The 16757-nt window shown below is 42.1% G+C and overlaps 1 protein-coding gene across 2 annotated transcripts in view; it reads right to left on the bottom strand.

The window, feature by feature from the left end:
- Positions 1-5634: 5634 nt before the first annotated feature.
- phex (phosphate regulating endopeptidase homolog, X-linked) overlaps positions 5635-16757 on the bottom strand; it is a 35003-nt gene continuing 23880 nt past the window's right edge. For both annotated transcript variants that reach the window (XM_034572965.1, XM_034572964.1), the window contains 21 exons: positions 15022-15078; positions 14760-14921; positions 14555-14638; positions 14203-14429; positions 13941-14009; positions 12631-12747; positions 12294-12377; positions 11877-12019; positions 11605-11698; positions 10467-10595; positions 9907-10008; positions 9102-9179; positions 8749-8852; positions 8393-8451; positions 8130-8184; positions 7666-7733; positions 7304-7434; positions 7104-7169; positions 6767-6871; positions 6126-6202; positions 5635-5999 (listed from right to left, as the gene is read on the bottom strand). In XM_034572965.1, coding sequence (XP_034428856.1) covers positions 5897-5999; positions 6126-6202; positions 6767-6871; positions 7104-7169; positions 7304-7434; positions 7666-7733; positions 8130-8184; positions 8393-8451; positions 8749-8852; positions 9102-9179; positions 9907-10008; positions 10467-10595; positions 11605-11698; positions 11877-12019; positions 12294-12377; positions 12631-12747; positions 13941-14009; positions 14203-14429; positions 14555-14638; positions 14760-14921; positions 15022-15078 — 2114 coding nt within the window. In that variant the 3' untranslated portion in view covers positions 5635-5896. The remainder of the gene's footprint in view (positions 6000-6125; positions 6203-6766; positions 6872-7103; positions 7170-7303; positions 7435-7665; positions 7734-8129; positions 8185-8392; positions 8452-8748; positions 8853-9101; positions 9180-9906; positions 10009-10466; positions 10596-11604; positions 11699-11876; positions 12020-12293; positions 12378-12630; positions 12748-13940; positions 14010-14202; positions 14430-14554; positions 14639-14759; positions 14922-15021; positions 15079-16757) is intronic.

Below are 16757 nucleotides of genomic sequence, written 5' to 3'. Positions count from 1 at the left end.
TAATCCGCCTGTTGGGAAAACTAACGTGAGCAACGTTTCTGAGAGAAACCTGGATTAAAAACTGGAAAAAGGCAACAACATCTGTTTATACACGTTCTAATCCACTATTCAATTAGGCGTCAATTAGCCTTTAATCCCCATTAGCTGTCCAGCGCGAGACGAGCGGTGCAGGAATGAATGAGCGAGCGTCTCCCCCCCCCCGGGGAGGAAGGAAGAGCAGAATGGAAAATGAAAGACTGCAGAGATATACGGGGGCTCGGGGCAGTTTCTGATAAGAAAAGTACTAATTAGTGTCGCTGAATGATTTATAGAAATCAGAAGTGTGTGTAAGTGTGTGTGTGTGTGTGTGTGCGTGCGTGCGTGCGTGTGTGCGTGTGTGTGACAGCCAGAGGAAGGTAGAGAAAATGAATGGGCTCCATTTTTGCCAGGCTATTTTCAGCACCCACAGAAACAGAGGAGGGGAAAATCCTCCAGGGCTGGAAAACTGTGACCTACGAATACACACGTATACTTCAACACACAAACCCACATTTATACAAGATGAGGGAACTGGTTTTGGCAGCAAAGAGGAGAGCATCAGGTTGTGATTCCTCTTGTGTTTGTCAACCTGCCTGACATCCTCCCTCCATTATTAAAGAGAGCTATATGGACGCAGCGTCGGTCGAGGGCCGGTATACTTTTATATATTTGTGAATCGGCTCCTCCCTCTGCGTCCACGCTCCTCCACCGCCCGCCTTCCTCCTTCTTACACCCCTCCCATCCCCCAATCCATCTGTTTTGGTGGAGGCCATCTATTAATAAAGAGTCTATCCCTTCATTTTCCATTTCCCCCGTTCTCCTGTATTATTTATTTACCCATCTATCCGTAGTTACATGGGGCAGATATGGTTGCCAAGATCGGAACGTATCCAATCTGCCTTCTGCGGGACAAACTTTACCCGTTATAAGAAATTAAGACTTCATTTCACCCCAACTCCTCAAGTTGGATTCCAAATATGCAAAATACTGAGCCGCTGAGATTTATAATTTTAGAACAGGCTCAGTTTGGCAGCTCGTCCTATTCAAATGAGGTGAATCTGCAAAAGTGTTACAGCGGCTGAGTCAGTTCAAACGGAGAAAATCTCCCTGATCAGAGGGATTTTCACACTCCAGCACCGAGGAGTCGTAATGTGGCAGCTGGAGGAGGAGATGGTGGAAATGTGGTTTTTTTTTTTACAAGCTAATAACGGTGATTAACTACTAACGGCACCTCCAAATGTGGGAGAGGCCTCAAAACAGCCGGATGATAATCAATCACAATGATCATAAACCTGAGATGAAGCACAACTACAGTAGTATAGATATAACAGGATAATATGCATAACTGCTTAAAAAATAATTAAATGAATGGATTAAAACAAATCTCCCTTTGCTTTGTGCAGCTGCAGCAACACTGACGCAAGCAATTTGGCTGAAGAATGCACAACCCCAGAAAGGTGACGTGGGGTCAGGGGCAGAGAAGAAGAAAAAAGAACAAACTCAAGGTTGATGCTTCTGCAAAATGTTTAAAAAAACGTTACAGAAAATCTGCTAAAATCCTGTTGGCTGTTCATACACCTGCTGTGTCCGCAATAATATACATATCATTAGTGTGAGTCGTCTGAATACAACAATGGACGACATGACAGCTCCTCAGAAGTGAAGCCAAAACATCTCCTGTGCCCCCTAGTGGCTGGTTCAAGTTAGCAGAGAGATGCTTGAAAAACGGAGTGCTGGTCATGATTGACAGCCGACGCACAAATGAGCATATCAACGTGACCTCGATACGTCGGCTCCACTCCACGACCTCTACTGCGCAGACCCCTTGTGGATTAAACTTAGTTCTCATTAAATCATCTATTTGATATTCAGGCACAACGTTTGTGTGAAAAATGTCGTTTTAAATGACACGTATATGATTTCAGATATAAAGAATCATCTTTTAAACACACATAACGTACCCTCAGACATAACTCAATGTCCTTACTGCACCATAAAAATGTCTGAGTCTCACTGAACATGACACTTTCAGTCACAGAACAAAAGCTCTCGGCCGGGGGGGGGTTTGCAGAAAGGATGGATTTCTCTTCAGTTTTCCACTTTCCACACATGCTTCTGCAAAACACTGCAAATTCACAACGCAGAAACGCCCGGCTCTCTCCCTGACGGCCTGTCTGTCAAACTCAATCTCGTCATCTCTCAGTTCGACTGTTCTCGGTGACACCATCTGGATCTCTGCCTCCTTCCATGTTTTCAGTTCATCCGTCCATCTTCATTTTCCTCTCTGCTATTTCTGTGCGTCTACTTTCTGCTTCCTCCCGGTGGGTCGGCAGCATTCGTAATTTCTAAATGTCATTTGGACATTAGCTCATGAGGCCTGCAGGCAGGATGCTGTAAGTAGCGGGGTGATGGAGGAGGGAGGTCATTGCGAGGGGCACGAGCATAAAGTAGAGGATAAAGTAAAGTCGTGGCCTCTCGGAGACTCTGAGATTTGATTAGAGTCACAGCGCAGAAACATAGATGGATGCAGATGGATGCAGATAGAAGAATCGCTCTGCTTCGTCTTCACATGCAGAGAAAAAGATGCAGAGTGAAGCAGCTGATAAAGAAAACACGGAGAAGCCCGATGACTTCAGCAGCGCCGGAGGAAAACCCGATGTGGGGAAAAAGGTCAGAGCGTGAAATCTGAGAGGAGCCGCTCTCACCTCCGAGAGCTAAATTTAATCTGTGTGATCGCTGGGCTCATCTGTAACATGTACGCCATCTCAAACAGGGCCTGGAGGCACGTTTAACTGCCCCTCGCTGGACAGAGGCAGAACTGCAGGACTGGGTCAGGCTGCAGTGATCCAATGCATCACACCACGTCTGAGCCTCTGACAAACAACAACCACGACTTGATTCTCCACTGTTTGCTCACATATTGATGTAGCTGTGTTGAACAGGGACTGATCCCGGTGACAAATCAGAGGTTTAATCACTGGAGCTGTCATTTTTACTCCGGCCTCTAAAGCAGATTTATCTGGATTCGATGAGGTAACGGCACAGAGTCAGACACTAACTCATGTTTAACTGCTGCAGCCTCACAGAGCGTCGTGGTGGCTGCAGGGACAGTTTGTCATGTTAGGAGCCGGCGGCGGCGCCTCAGGTATCGAACCCCAAACAACAGACACATGTATATACTGGGAATTAAACTTGAATGCACTCAAATCAGTTGGGGCATATATAGCTTTCAGGGAGGAGTACATTCAATTTTAACTTTTTTGGACTTTTATAAACACATGGAGGAAATCTTATGATTCTGCACTTAGTGTAGTGCCGTTGTACTTTGGGATTTATAAAGTATTCTTTCTATAAATAATATGCAAACAGAACAATTTAAAACAACTATGATGCACAAAAAGATCTGTCTATTTTGGAGACTCCATCTTTTAGGCAATGATGAAGATTCACAAGACAAAATTGATCAAAGTTGAACTTAGCAACAAGTCTAAATTTAGATATTTCAAGGTCCTACAATAGACAGCGGTATTTGTATTCGTTATTGTTGGTTTTAATATATATTCTTTACAATAAAAAGAAGATTATTGATTATGTTACTGATGCTTGGATAATTTTCTATAGGGGAAAATGTCAGGATGTTGATGTTGGAGTTTGTTAAATACAAAGAAATCAGATTACAGAGTGAATTAAATTTACAATGAAATTTTGCAATGAAACACAAAAACTACAAAATTACAGCAACAACAAAACAACATTCAAACAAACATGTGACTGAAATGTTTAAAGGAGCAGTAGGAGGCTGTGGCCACATGAGGTGACATCATGTTTCAACTTCCCATTGATCATTAATGTAAGAATATCTGCCTGATATTATTTACACATCTAGTAAAATAAAATCTCGGTTCATTATCATCCATCTCACTTATTCCCTATCTTTGTCAATTAATCACCAATCCAACACACACCCACACACACAGACACACAAAGACACACATAACAGACAAAGGCTCTGGACTGATTTCTAATTGGTGTGTATTGATGTTACTGTCGCTGGTGTTGCCACAAATACGTCATTAATGTTTCCTCCCGCCTGATGCTGTGTGACAAAGTCAAACACACACACACACACACACACACACACACACACACACACACACACAGCATCTCAACACAGAATAAGTTGCCATGGGAACTGCTGACATAAATGAATGAGATATGATGTGTGTGTGTGTGTTGGCAGGTCTGGAGGTAAATCAATGAATGGACATTCTCTCTGTTCCAACCCCTCTCTCTTTACCTCTTTTGTCCTCCATCCATCAGCCCCTTCCATCCACTGTCCGACACCTCGCTTCACTTCTCTCTCACATTTCCCACCTCATCGTTTCCCACAAGACAAAGATACAAGGTGAAGGGAGAGCGCAAGAGTTTTTATTAAGACGCTCAGAGAAAGAAACAGAAACACAGTGAACCACGATCACAGGAAACACACACAAATAGGTTCAAGAACAATGACGGTAATAATTCGTCCCCATTACACAAAGAAAACATTTCAAAATAATAAAATGTAAATAAAAAAAACTAAGATTCTGTAACATATCCTACAGTGGTTTCAGTTTATTTGCACTGCACACACACGTTATTTTGCAGGCGTTAAATAAAACTCATAGATTTATATTAATTGCCAGCGAGCTCGTTAATCGATTGTTTAATCTAAAATCAAAAATGACAGCGGTGCTATTTTGTCAGTAGCACATAAATAATAATAACTAGTCTACGTTTTAATTAACGAAGAGCTGGGGCAAATGGTTTGTGTGACAGTTCAGCAGCGGCCAAAATAAACCCGGACAAAGGATTTTTCTTTAAATCACGACGATGAGAAAAAAAAAGGAATCAATCAAATGTAGAAAAACAAGGCGACAATCATTTAAATACACAAAACAACCTGGAAATTTGATTTAGAAATAAAAAAAAAAAGGATAGAGCCTATTGTAATTTTCTGACTAACTTGTTGAATCTGGTAAAAATCCCTCCAGTACTCCAGAGAAACATCAAGTAACACAAAGAGCCCGATGTGTGCGTGTGCAGTTCAGTTCAGTGCCACAGACTTGAAGACAAACGGAGGGAGTTCATCTTGTTATTCGAGTTCCCATGATTCTGAGAGTTCAGCAGCCTCAGGCTGAACTGAAGCAGACAAACAAAGTCCAGCGGAAACCAAGGACTTATCAAAAGAGCGCCCACACACACACACACACACACACACACACACACACACACACACACACACACACACACACACACACACACACACACACACACACACTGAAGGTTTAAAAGATGTTTCTTATTTTTTGGAGTCTTTGGTTTGACGGATGCTGGGAATCCATCGACTAGCGCCGCTCATAAATACGTCTGCAGATGTTGACCTGATATATTTCTGCTTCTCACAGTTACTGTAACATCTGGAATATATGTTCCTGTAAAAATATATATAGTCATTGAACCTTCACCCTGATGTATAACTTCTTTATTCCCATAGGAGAGGCTCAACCTTTATCTACTCACACTTACAGTGCATATCCTGTACATCTGTTGCTATAGAAATGAGCAGTTTTTACAACAACAGCTTGCAAAAAAATATCTTTGCCAAACATAATTGATAAACTATGACTGACAAAAGTCTTGAGTCATGATTTTCTGCCGTAGCTGCAACATGTGCAGTAAAAGTTCCTGTAAAATGGCTTCAGTGCCTAACATGTCTATGAGTAAAATAACTCACACCATGTAAACTAAAGGCTACGTCCAGCATGATCAGCCTTTTCAACACAGGCCTCCTGCTCACAGCCAGGTTCAGGGTCAGGCTGAGGTCAGAGGTCAGAGGTCACCACACCCGGCAGGACTGTGCTCCTCGGTTCATGACTGACGCCTCGGGGCAGCTGAACACGTTGCGAAACTCTTCGTAGTTGCTCATGGCTCCGACAACTCTGCAGGGCGACAACAACGGTAAATGAGGTTGTAAGGGGATGCATGTTCATGTATTGTGTGTGTGTGTGTGTGTGTGTGTGTGTGTGTGTGTGTGTGTGTGTGTGTGTGTGTGTGTGTGCGCACACCTGTATTTTGGCGGACTGTGGGCTCCGCTCTGGATCTGATCCCTGGCTGCTTCTGGTCTGTACGAGTTACATCTCACCTGCACAACCCAAACAAGCACTTCATTAGCAGATGGTGCAGCAGCCGGATGATAAACACGGGGAAGTTAATAAAAACTGTGCTGCAACCAGACTGTGTGTAAAAATGGACGCACAAGTGACTGAAAACTGTGCTCCCTCGAATGACCAGCAGAGGGAGACTTCACCGGTTGCTTGTTCAGCAAAAACTTCTTCAATAAAGCATGATGTTAAATTTGAAAATTAAATTGGTCCAACGTAGAAGCATCATATTAATTTGGGCATTGAATCCGTGTGACTGACAGCTAGCACCGTCCAATGGGTGCAGGTCTCAGGTGCAGGTGGGCGTGTAGTGTCTCAGTCAGGCTCCGCCCCCTCGCTCCTCTAAATATGGTTACTTCTGGTTTCGAAAACAACCAAGATGGCGCCGGACAAAATGCCAAACTGGAGTGTTCTGAACGGCAGCTCTCAAACTAACGGTTGACGTCACGGTGGTTTGACACTTGACCACAGCACCACTCAAATGATCTTCTTGAACTTCATTAACAGTTCAAGACCATAGTTAACAAAATGTCAGACGTCCTCACGTGTGCGTAGCTGAGGAAGAACAGCTGGTTGTTGTTCAGTCCGACTCCCGGCAGCAGAGGCTCCTCCACACCACCTCTGCTCTCAGCCACCCACCTCCTGTACGCCTACACAGACAGAGAAGAAGAGTTTTCTACCTTCCCTCACCAAGGACGTTTGGACCGGTGAAATGCAAGTGAAATTCAAAGTGTCAGAGCACTTGTATTCACGCTGGTTTACTGTCGCACCGAAATGCAATAAAGACATCATCAATTTTCCATGTAACAGGTCAGAATATCGGCAAAATCAAGGCAAACCGTTTTTCTTTGGCGAGACAGATTATCATAAAACTTGCCGTACCCTGAACGCTTCTCTTATTCCTCCATTGTCGGCTATATTTTCAGCCAAAGTCCTCTTCCCCCGCACCTGCAGAGCCAAAACATCCACAAAGCCATAAAACACTTACTACACCAATATGATAAAAGAAGGTTGATTGATTAAGAGTTTAATAAATAATGCATGTTTCTGCTGGAGCAGCTGTAAATCCTGTGGTTTCTCACATTCAGGCCGGCCTCCTCCCAGAGGTAGCCGTTGTACTGGTCTATCATGCACTGGGTCTTCTCATTGAAGGCTGTTATTGACGAGTTGCTCCACCACTGGTCCATGTTTCCATTTTTGTCATATTTACGACCTGTTCAGGGAAGCGTCACACACACATAAAAATCACACACTCGAGTGAAGATATGAGAAATATCTAGTTCCACTTTCTTTTAATCAATTTGATGATTAATTTACTACTTATTGATTAAAGGTGCCTGGACGCTGGATCATTTTAACCTCAGCTCATGATCCCATTATAATCTTTATCACAAAGTGGTATTGACGTAATTCTGAACGCTGTCTGAACAAACTGTGTTTTTACCGTTATTGTCAAAGCCGTGTGTCAGCTCGTGTCCGACGATCACCCCGATGGCACCGTAACTTAAAGACCTGGAAGGAGACACCGAGAGGAACATTCACAGCAATTAAGTAATAATATTTTAACAATCTGAATATGCCTGATTTGCTTTATCTTTCAAATTAAACTGCAATATTAGTCTATCATCTATAAATGTGAGATATTTACTCTACACTGATCTAAAAATAATCTGAAATGAAATCTTATTTCTAATAAAACACAGTAATTTCATGACCTGTGGAGAACGAGGTATAAAATAACGCCGCTCGTCTACAGGCCTCGTTTCCTCTGTGTGATTTTCTATTAGCGAGGCTCGTGTTGGAGAAAATCCCGTTATTAATTCAGAGCTCCTCGCTGCTCCGGAGGAAAGCGTGAGGTGGCATTTCTTTGGTCCGTTAACAGAGCGTGTCACATTTCTTTAATCTCACCTCGGATACTCTCTCCCCCAGAAGAAAGGCTTCTGAAGCTCTCCAGCAGGAAATCCTAAACGAGAGGATCAACATAGTTTGTGTCTATAGCTCCGTCCAGATTCATTCACTGCAGAAAGTAAATTCCCAATTACTTTGCATATTTAAAGAAATAATAATCCCCCAAATTCTTCCTGGACTGAGGTAAAGTAAAGATTTCTTCTGTCTGGACAGAATTTAGGAATAATTGAATTCAAATGATGTCAGATGTTGTCGTATCTTACGGATTTGATTGGTGGAAGAACTGTAGAAGGCGTTCACAGTTGTTGGGTTTGTAAACCACCTGAAACACAAAACACCGTCAGATGCAAGTCAACAAGGAGGGAAAGAGAATCACACAGCAAGTCGGCACAAAACCAAGTTTCTGACCGAATCTGGAGAAAATGAGCAAAAGAAAATACGAGAACATGTGACCTTTCTATCACACACTTTATGTACATCAGGATTTATTAGATTTTATTTGTCTCAGTTTGCCTTTATTGATACGAGTTGTTTTTTGTCCAGTTATTGTCATTTCCAACTGAAATGGTGCGTAAACAGATGTGGATTAAAACCCGTAGAGATCAGTCCTTGTACTCACTCCGTACGTGGAACGCTCTTTCGAAGCCAGGCGACATCAGACTTGGCGATGAACTTGAGCGTCTGCATCACGTTGCCATAGTAATCCAACTCATTGAACTTTAGCTAAAACACACAAATACAACTATCACTCAAAGTCAAGCTTAGTTTTAAATCTGATTAAGACATTTTGATTCGGCAGTTTTCCACCCTGATGTCATTGTTCTTCTAAACTGTCCAGATGTTGAAAATATAACTTGGTGCTCAGTTAAAGTTACTCGTCATAAACAGCTGCATCTTGGACGGATTGATTCACTTGATGGTTTGAATAAAGTAAACTTAACCCTCCCCTGTAACGTAAAGGGACAAACAAACCTCCTTGAGATCTTCGCTCAGGTAGGTGTCGTTCAGGATGAACTCGGGGTAGCCGACCTTTGCCAGGACGGCGTGAGCCTGGAGAGACGGCAACAGGAGAGTGAACGTTAACAACAGCTTCATCTGATAAATCTGATTATGATTATGTACAAGTCAGACATTTATTTAGTGTAACTGACAGACAGAACAAGATTAAATCTCATCACAGGCCATGACGATAGAGGAGAGAAAAAAGACAAAGCCTCAGGGCTTACATCAGCTTTATATGGAATTAAAGTGTTGAGCCAATCCAGACAATAAAACACCTATTTTTGGTCCTTGTTGAACTTTGACAGTCTTGTAATATGAAACAAAATATGTTGTTGCACCACAGTTGGTGGATGATTAGTACTTTGGTTCAAAGAGAAAAGTAATTAATTAAAAATAACTTATAAGTGAAGCACAGCACAGAACGTTTAAATAAGCACCGTAGATCTGCAACTCTAATTATTTTCATTCTATATAAAAATATGAGAGTACAGTGAGAATGTGATATAAGAAAAGGCTGAAAATTCTCAAAGAAAAGGAGCACAGCAGTTTGTGCAAGTGTGGCTCCTTTCTCTATACGTACATGTATAGATCCAGATATTTCCCTTAGTGGAAAACCAACACAGATCTGCCCCCTAGTGGTAACACTGAGTTAAAGCGTTACTGGAGGATACAATTTAGAGTTGAAGAAAAGTGTGTTTTGGAAATCCTGTGTGTTGCAAAGCAATGTGGGAATAAACCCATGACTGATAATATTAGAGCTGACGGCTTTTCCTGCCTTTTCTACGGCTCTCGTCTTCGTCGACTGATCCATCCACTCGTTCTCTTTCTGCAGGATGTCGATGAACGCCCAGCGAATGCCCCCGATCAGCTCCTCCATCTGAGACAAACACAGATTCACGCACGGCACAGGAGGAGAAAGGAGATCAGAGCAATGAGGACGTCCAGGAAACACACTCTTATGTCTGTGTTTGTGAGGACGTTCTCAGACAGTGAGGACATTTTGGGTCGGACCGCACTTTAGGGCAGAACTTCAGGCTCTTTAGGTCGATTACATAGTTGTGATTGTTGGGGTAAGGGGCTGGGGAATGCATTATGTCAGAAAGGGTCCTCACAAGGATAGAAATGTGTGTTTCCACCGCACAATAAGAGCATTTACTAAAAAATGAAGTGCTCAGTGTCATTGTGACATAAACACACACACACCCGCACTGACGCAGACGACACAACAGTAAATAACCTCATCGCCAGAAGACACACATCTGTTAACATATACACAAGTTAGACTCTTGACCCCGGGATGTAAGACATGAGGTCACGTCGGGAACACACACGCACCATGTGTTTCTTGTCCTCCTGGAAGTGTGTGTTGACAAAGAGGCGCCCGGTGGCGTAAACAAGCGAGTTCTCCACGTAGTTCACGCACTTATCCCAGCGCGGGGTGAGAGAGGTGGTTCCCGTGGTTACCTGGTGGGGGGGGGGGGGGTTCAAACTGATGATTATATTTGACATTTTAAGATGAAAATGAAAAAAGGTGGGAAACGTCAATATGTTGAATTCATGGTTCACTATTAAATTCATCAGGAGCTTCCTCCATGGTCTTAAAAACAGAAACAACATTAAACTAAATATCACATGACTTTCACAGCTCTTTAATAAATGTCATGTACATTTTAGGAACTTAAAACAAAGTTTGATAAGAAATCAAGAAACACACGTTAGAGTTTTTCAATTTGAAGGTATATAAAAAGTATATTTTCTTATATTATTTGGATGTTCAACGTCTTTTCTTTCTACCACTTTGAAATGTGCTACCGTGAATACATCTTTTACTTATTTATGTATGACGCACAAAGCAGTGTACAAAAGAAAGAATCCTTCCAGATATTAAAGCAAAAGCTGTTTGGCTCATATCTCGTACTATTTTAAAAGATAGAGGTCATGTTTCTTCCCTTGCTGAATAATTAGATTTTCAACTACAAAGCTCTGCTTACAAGGCAAAATAGATACTGAATTATTTATCAATATATTTATTTGTTGGCCTAAATGTTAGAACACTGAAATATGTCAAGTCTAAATAACCTGCGCAGCTTCAGTTATTTTAAAAGGGAAGGAAATAGTTTGTTTGCGTCTGGTTTAGATTTATTAGTTTGTTAAAATAACTCTGAGATCAGGATTAATTCAAACATAAGGCACATATTACGAGAGTTAAAATTAGAGTCTTCCTGTTCTTTCTGTTTATAGTAAAACTTCATAGTACGATGTTCCAGACATGAAGTTCAAAGTAGGAACTTCTCAAACAGCCGTTAACTATGGATCTGCAAACCGTCAACTCGTAAAATAAGAAAAACAACCTGATTTAAAGTTTCTCTGGGGTTTTTCCAAAAGATTTTTCTGGCTCTCAACCAATAAAGGAGCATCTCATACAGCAATGACCAAACCAAGACCGATTGTGGAACAAGCTTTCCGTTCGTACCCGAGCGTAGTCGAGGTATCTGTAGAGGAAACGACGACTCAGAGTGGTGATCCTGGAAAAAACCGTCCTCCACTGCACATAGTTCGCTACGGTCCTGAAGAGAGAGAGGACAATTAATTAAATGCCTACATGTAATCTCATTATACGCCATAAATCACTTATAACGAGATACAGGAGCCCAGAGGCCTCAGTGTGTGTGTTCCTCTGTCGGTGTGTTCATGTGTGTGTGTGTGTGTGTGTGTGTGTGTGTGTGTGTGTGTGTGTGTGTGTACCTGGGGTCTGTGGCATTAATGAGCTTGAAAAGTTCCTTGAAATACTGAGGGGCTCGGACGATGACGGGCTCAGAGGAGGAGATGGAGCGGGTCGGGTCGCTCTTAGACTCCACCACCGCTTTTACAAAACCCAGCCAGTCGAACTACAGACGAGGAGACGCAGAGATTAATGGTTTCTTACATCAATCAACTACTAAAAACTAAGTATTTGTCATATTTTTGTCTGAACATCAAAAATTGCTTCAATTCATAAATAGATTGATGATCCTGTTGAACCCATTTCAGTTTTGGGATGTAGCTCAGCAGCTCTCAGTCTGATTGTCCTAAAGATATTCATAGTCCCCAGAGGATGAAGTCTACGTTCTTCCAGAATAACCCTGAGTTGAACTTGTAAGTTGTTGTCGGTCTCTAACGTACCTGTGGTACGGAGCGCTGCAGGCGAGACAACGAGTATCTGTTGTACATGTTCTCACTGGTGCGGTTCTCGTAGGGAATCAGGATCTGTCGACACAATGAGCAGGTTTACAGACACACACAGACACACACACAAGACACACACACAAGAAACACACACACACACACACGACTGATGATTCAGAATTTATGCATTAAATCATCCTCCCTGAATCAGCTGCAGACTTCATGGGGGATAATCCTGAATTTTAATGAGCTCCAGAGACACGGAGTTTCCGTCAAATCATTTCCATACATTCAATGAAGTGATATTTGACTTAATGTGACATGACGTCTTTACATGAGCCAGTTTGGTCTCGAAGGCGAGCGCCTTCTCCATCTGGGTCAGCGCCGACGACTCTGGAGCGCCCAGCATGACGGCCGTGTCCGTCATCAGACTGAGCAAGGCCGCACGGTACTGGAGAGAGAGAGGGAGGGAGAGAGAGAGAGAGAGAGAAAGAGAGAGACAAATTCGTTCATTGCTGTGAGCTACTGTGACGAACACGACATCAGCTGCCATCAGACGTCAAAGGCTTAAATCTACACTTAGATAATACTTCACTCCTTTATCAGTATGTGTCATTTATTTGGTAGAATTCATGTTTTTCTTATAAATAACTTTTTTTAAGAGCAGCAGAAAATATTCATTGAATAATCCAAGTTCAAACACTTGTGTATAAACAGACGTAAGAGAAATGTCCTGATAAATCAGTGTGATATTCTGATAAAGCACCATAAGGTTTATAAGCTGTAACTAATTGATTTTATTAAGGCCACTTTATGGATATATGCACTTAATAAGAAAAGGTTTAACATAAATATTAACATTTACAGCCTCAGACTTGATGGATTGTAGAAACCTTTATAAATGATCGATTAATGGGAATCAACATCATTAATATATTTATAACTGTAAATCTGGAGACTTATTACAAAGTGTGAAAACTGATGAAAACAAACTTCCTAATAAAGGTTTGCAAAGATTTACAGCTGCTGACTCAATAGTAGAAACACAGAGAGTCAAAGTTATTCAAACAACATAATAAAGACATTCATTACTTTTACAACTTAGTCAGAAAGGGATAAATCTAAAATATATTTAAATCAACTGCACAAAACAAATTAAACCGAAAGAAACTATAAATTACCGAAGCGTCAAGAGTGTGATTATTCAAGCTCATTAAATAAATAAATGGTTTCTTCTTTAATTTTGACTTTGCAACGTTAATTATATATAATTTTCCTGACATATTTTTAGACAGTAAAAACAACTTATCACACTAAGACTTATTTAAAGATGGTTAAACATATGTTTGCTATGTGGAGCATGAACCCTGAGTCCTGTTCCTCATGACCCAATGTAAACTCTTGTATAAACAGTATGTGGGTACAGTATGTTCTTTACTTAATCACTGCACAGCTTTTAGTGAAGAAATCACCATCCACTCCCTTTTCTCAAATTAAGTTCTGTCCTTACGACCGTCTGACGTCTTGAACCACTCATATTTCAAACGGCTGAAATTAACCTCTGCAATAATTCATCCCTGCAGCCGGAGGAGAATAGCTGCTGGAGGAAGATGGACTTTTGAGACGGATGAAGCAGAGACTCACGGCCTGGGCAGAGGACGTGTTGGTGGTGTAGTCTTCTCTCGAGGGCAGAGACAAGGACGCCTGGTCCAGCTGCACAAAGACAGATTCACAATGTTTTATGTCATTTATTTATCTTAAATCAAGTGTATGGTCAATCAGTAAAATATCAAACCTTAATTGCATTTCTTTGTGATAAAGGTTTGACAGTAACTACTTAAATGTCAAATCTAACCATGATAAACATGCGTCCACATAAACAATGCTAACCGTGTGGATATCTGACCTTGAGGATGTACTTGGAGGAGTTCTTGTCGTCAGGGGAGACGTACAGGCGGATCAGGACGCTCTTGCTGTGCTGGTTCCTCATCTGCGCCAGAGTCTTCAGGAGGTTCCACCGAGCTGCCGACCACTGGTACTCGCCGCCGAGCCCGTCCCCGACCACGGGCCACCGGAACTCGGGCTGTTTGAGCGTTTTCAGCATCGGTTTGGTGTCCATCTTCTCCAGCATGGCTTCGTGAAGAAGACACACAAAAAGGTCAGATTAGGGGCTGGAGGAGATATCAGAAAACAACGGTCCCTAAAGGTGCTGTACAAAGACAGTGGTGGAAAGACAAGTGGACGTGTGTCAGACTCACTCTCATTCAAACAGGAGCGGTAGAGGATCTTAGCTTTGGTCACTGCCTCCAGTTCATCAGGGTTGGATGGAGCTTCCAGTAACTCTGACAAAAGAAACAAGCAACAGTGTGGGTCATTATAACAGTTCTTCTCCACGATCCATACTCCACAGACATTATAAGGACAAGATGGCGGCACCCGGCCTCCCTCGTTGTTCCCAGTCACCTTTGAGCTGGATGTCGACGTGCTGCCGCAGCCAGGGGTAGATGCCGTACGAGGAGGAATCTTCGGGGATGGGATTCTCCTTCAGCCAACCTCCACAGGCGAAGCTGTAGAAGTCCTCACAGGGGTCAACTGTCTGATCCACTTTACTTAGAATGGACCCGGCTACAGGAGGGAGGAGACACATGAACGTCAGATACTTCGGTCACGACTGAAACATCTGGTGCTTTACAAACAACTGGTGGAAGCTCCGAGAACTGCTCACCTGCCTCGATGCATTCTGGCGTCAGACAGAACTCCTCCTGACTGGATCTTTGGGAAACTGAGGGAGAGGAAAAGAGTCGAAGGATGAAGGGTGACAACCTAAAGTCTGCTGTGACTCAGAGAGCTGTGTTATTCTGGTTGCATGCATGTCTATATACAGTACGCTTCAACCACACAAATGTACGAGTCTGCCGGTGACACAACCAGCTTTCCAAGAACAACTCAACAGTGGAAACTTTATGTGGAAGTCGACAAACCACATGTGACCCCCGGGAGAGTTGAAAGAAACTTTAAAAAAAACTTAAAACACCTTTGTAGGCAAAAGAAAAGCAGCAAATTCAAACGTTTGAGAGCCTGAAACCTGCTGATATTTGATATATTTGATTTTAAAATGACACAAAGCCTAAGACAGACCGCATCCTCCGAAGGAAGCAGCTCCTGAACCGACACTTAGGTCTTTTGTTATTGCTTTAATTGAGAAACAGAATTAGCTTCCTGTAGTTTATCCTCCTGACATCGTAATCACAGGTTTGTCCATTCACTCCTCTTCCTCGAAAGTGGGCTCACAGATTTAGAAAAACCAAATGCACACTCACAACTTCAACCTTGCACGACCTACTTGGCCTGGAGCAACCTCAACAACCCTCAGACACACACAGCTTTAAAAACACCCACACACACACATATGGATGTCTGAGGCTCCAGTGTCACTGCCGTTTGTCACCGAGATACAAAAACAAGCCAGGGACACAAACACACATGTAAACAAACACACATCCAACAGAAGTTCCAAACTTTAAACTCATTAGAAACAAATATTCATTAAAATGAATCAAAGCGACCTCTTGGCATTCCTGTGTCTGGTCAATCGCACGGCTGGGTTGGAGTGTTTCCATCAGAGTGGGTGTGTGGTGCTACATACATAGAGACATGACCAAATTACACTTCAATGCCGCCACAAGAATGTTGGCTTCCCTCAATAATAAAAAAATATATATATCTAAGGACCCAACCTCGACTCAAACTACCAACACACAGGAAGTTCATCTATATGTTAAACCTGAAGCTCTAGAGCCAGGAGATGCTTGGTTTGATAAACTGCTCACCAGCTCCTCTAAGGCTCAACAACACGTGACATTTATAGATCAGTTTGTTTAAAAGCGACACGGTATTTTAAACTTTGGACCATGTGGAGTTTTTCCCCCTGTTTCAGACTTTAAGCAAAGTTAACAGGATTTATATATTAATCACAGATGTCAATCTTCTCCTCTAACTCTGCATTTCAATGATTTATCATCCTGATGTTTTAGCAAATGGAGAAAGTCTAAATTTCAAGCAACCTGTGTTTTGTTTTGGACTCAAATTTAACCTTAACTTTCAAACTTCAGGTGAAAATCAAAAATCATATTTGTATGAAATCTCTCAGAGAATTTTCATCCCTTAGTATGAACATTTGTCTCAAATTGAAGTCCCTGCTTTTCCTTTTGTGATCCAGTTCATTGAGCTGAAAGACTGAGAAAACTAGAGTGTCCCTACAGTCCCTTTAAATTCAATCAAGCTGCACTTAATTACACACACTTATACCAGTCCCATAAACATCCCTGATATCAAGATTCCATGAATTACTCGCTGGGAAACCAGAGAAAATCTCACAGTGTTAAAGATAGTGAAAAATAATTCCTGCATCCGCCCCCTGATCTGGATCTGCACCAAAATTGAATGGGTTCTTTCCTAATG

The sequence above is a fragment of the Hippoglossus hippoglossus genome, chromosome 20, assembly GCF_009819705.1.
Source record: "Hippoglossus hippoglossus isolate fHipHip1 chromosome 20, fHipHip1.pri, whole genome shotgun sequence".
Classification (NCBI taxonomy): Eukaryota; Metazoa; Chordata; class Actinopteri; order Pleuronectiformes; family Pleuronectidae; genus Hippoglossus; species Hippoglossus hippoglossus.
The sequence above is the reverse complement of the archived record's forward strand: the minus strand, read 5'-3'. Positions and strand labels throughout refer to the sequence as shown.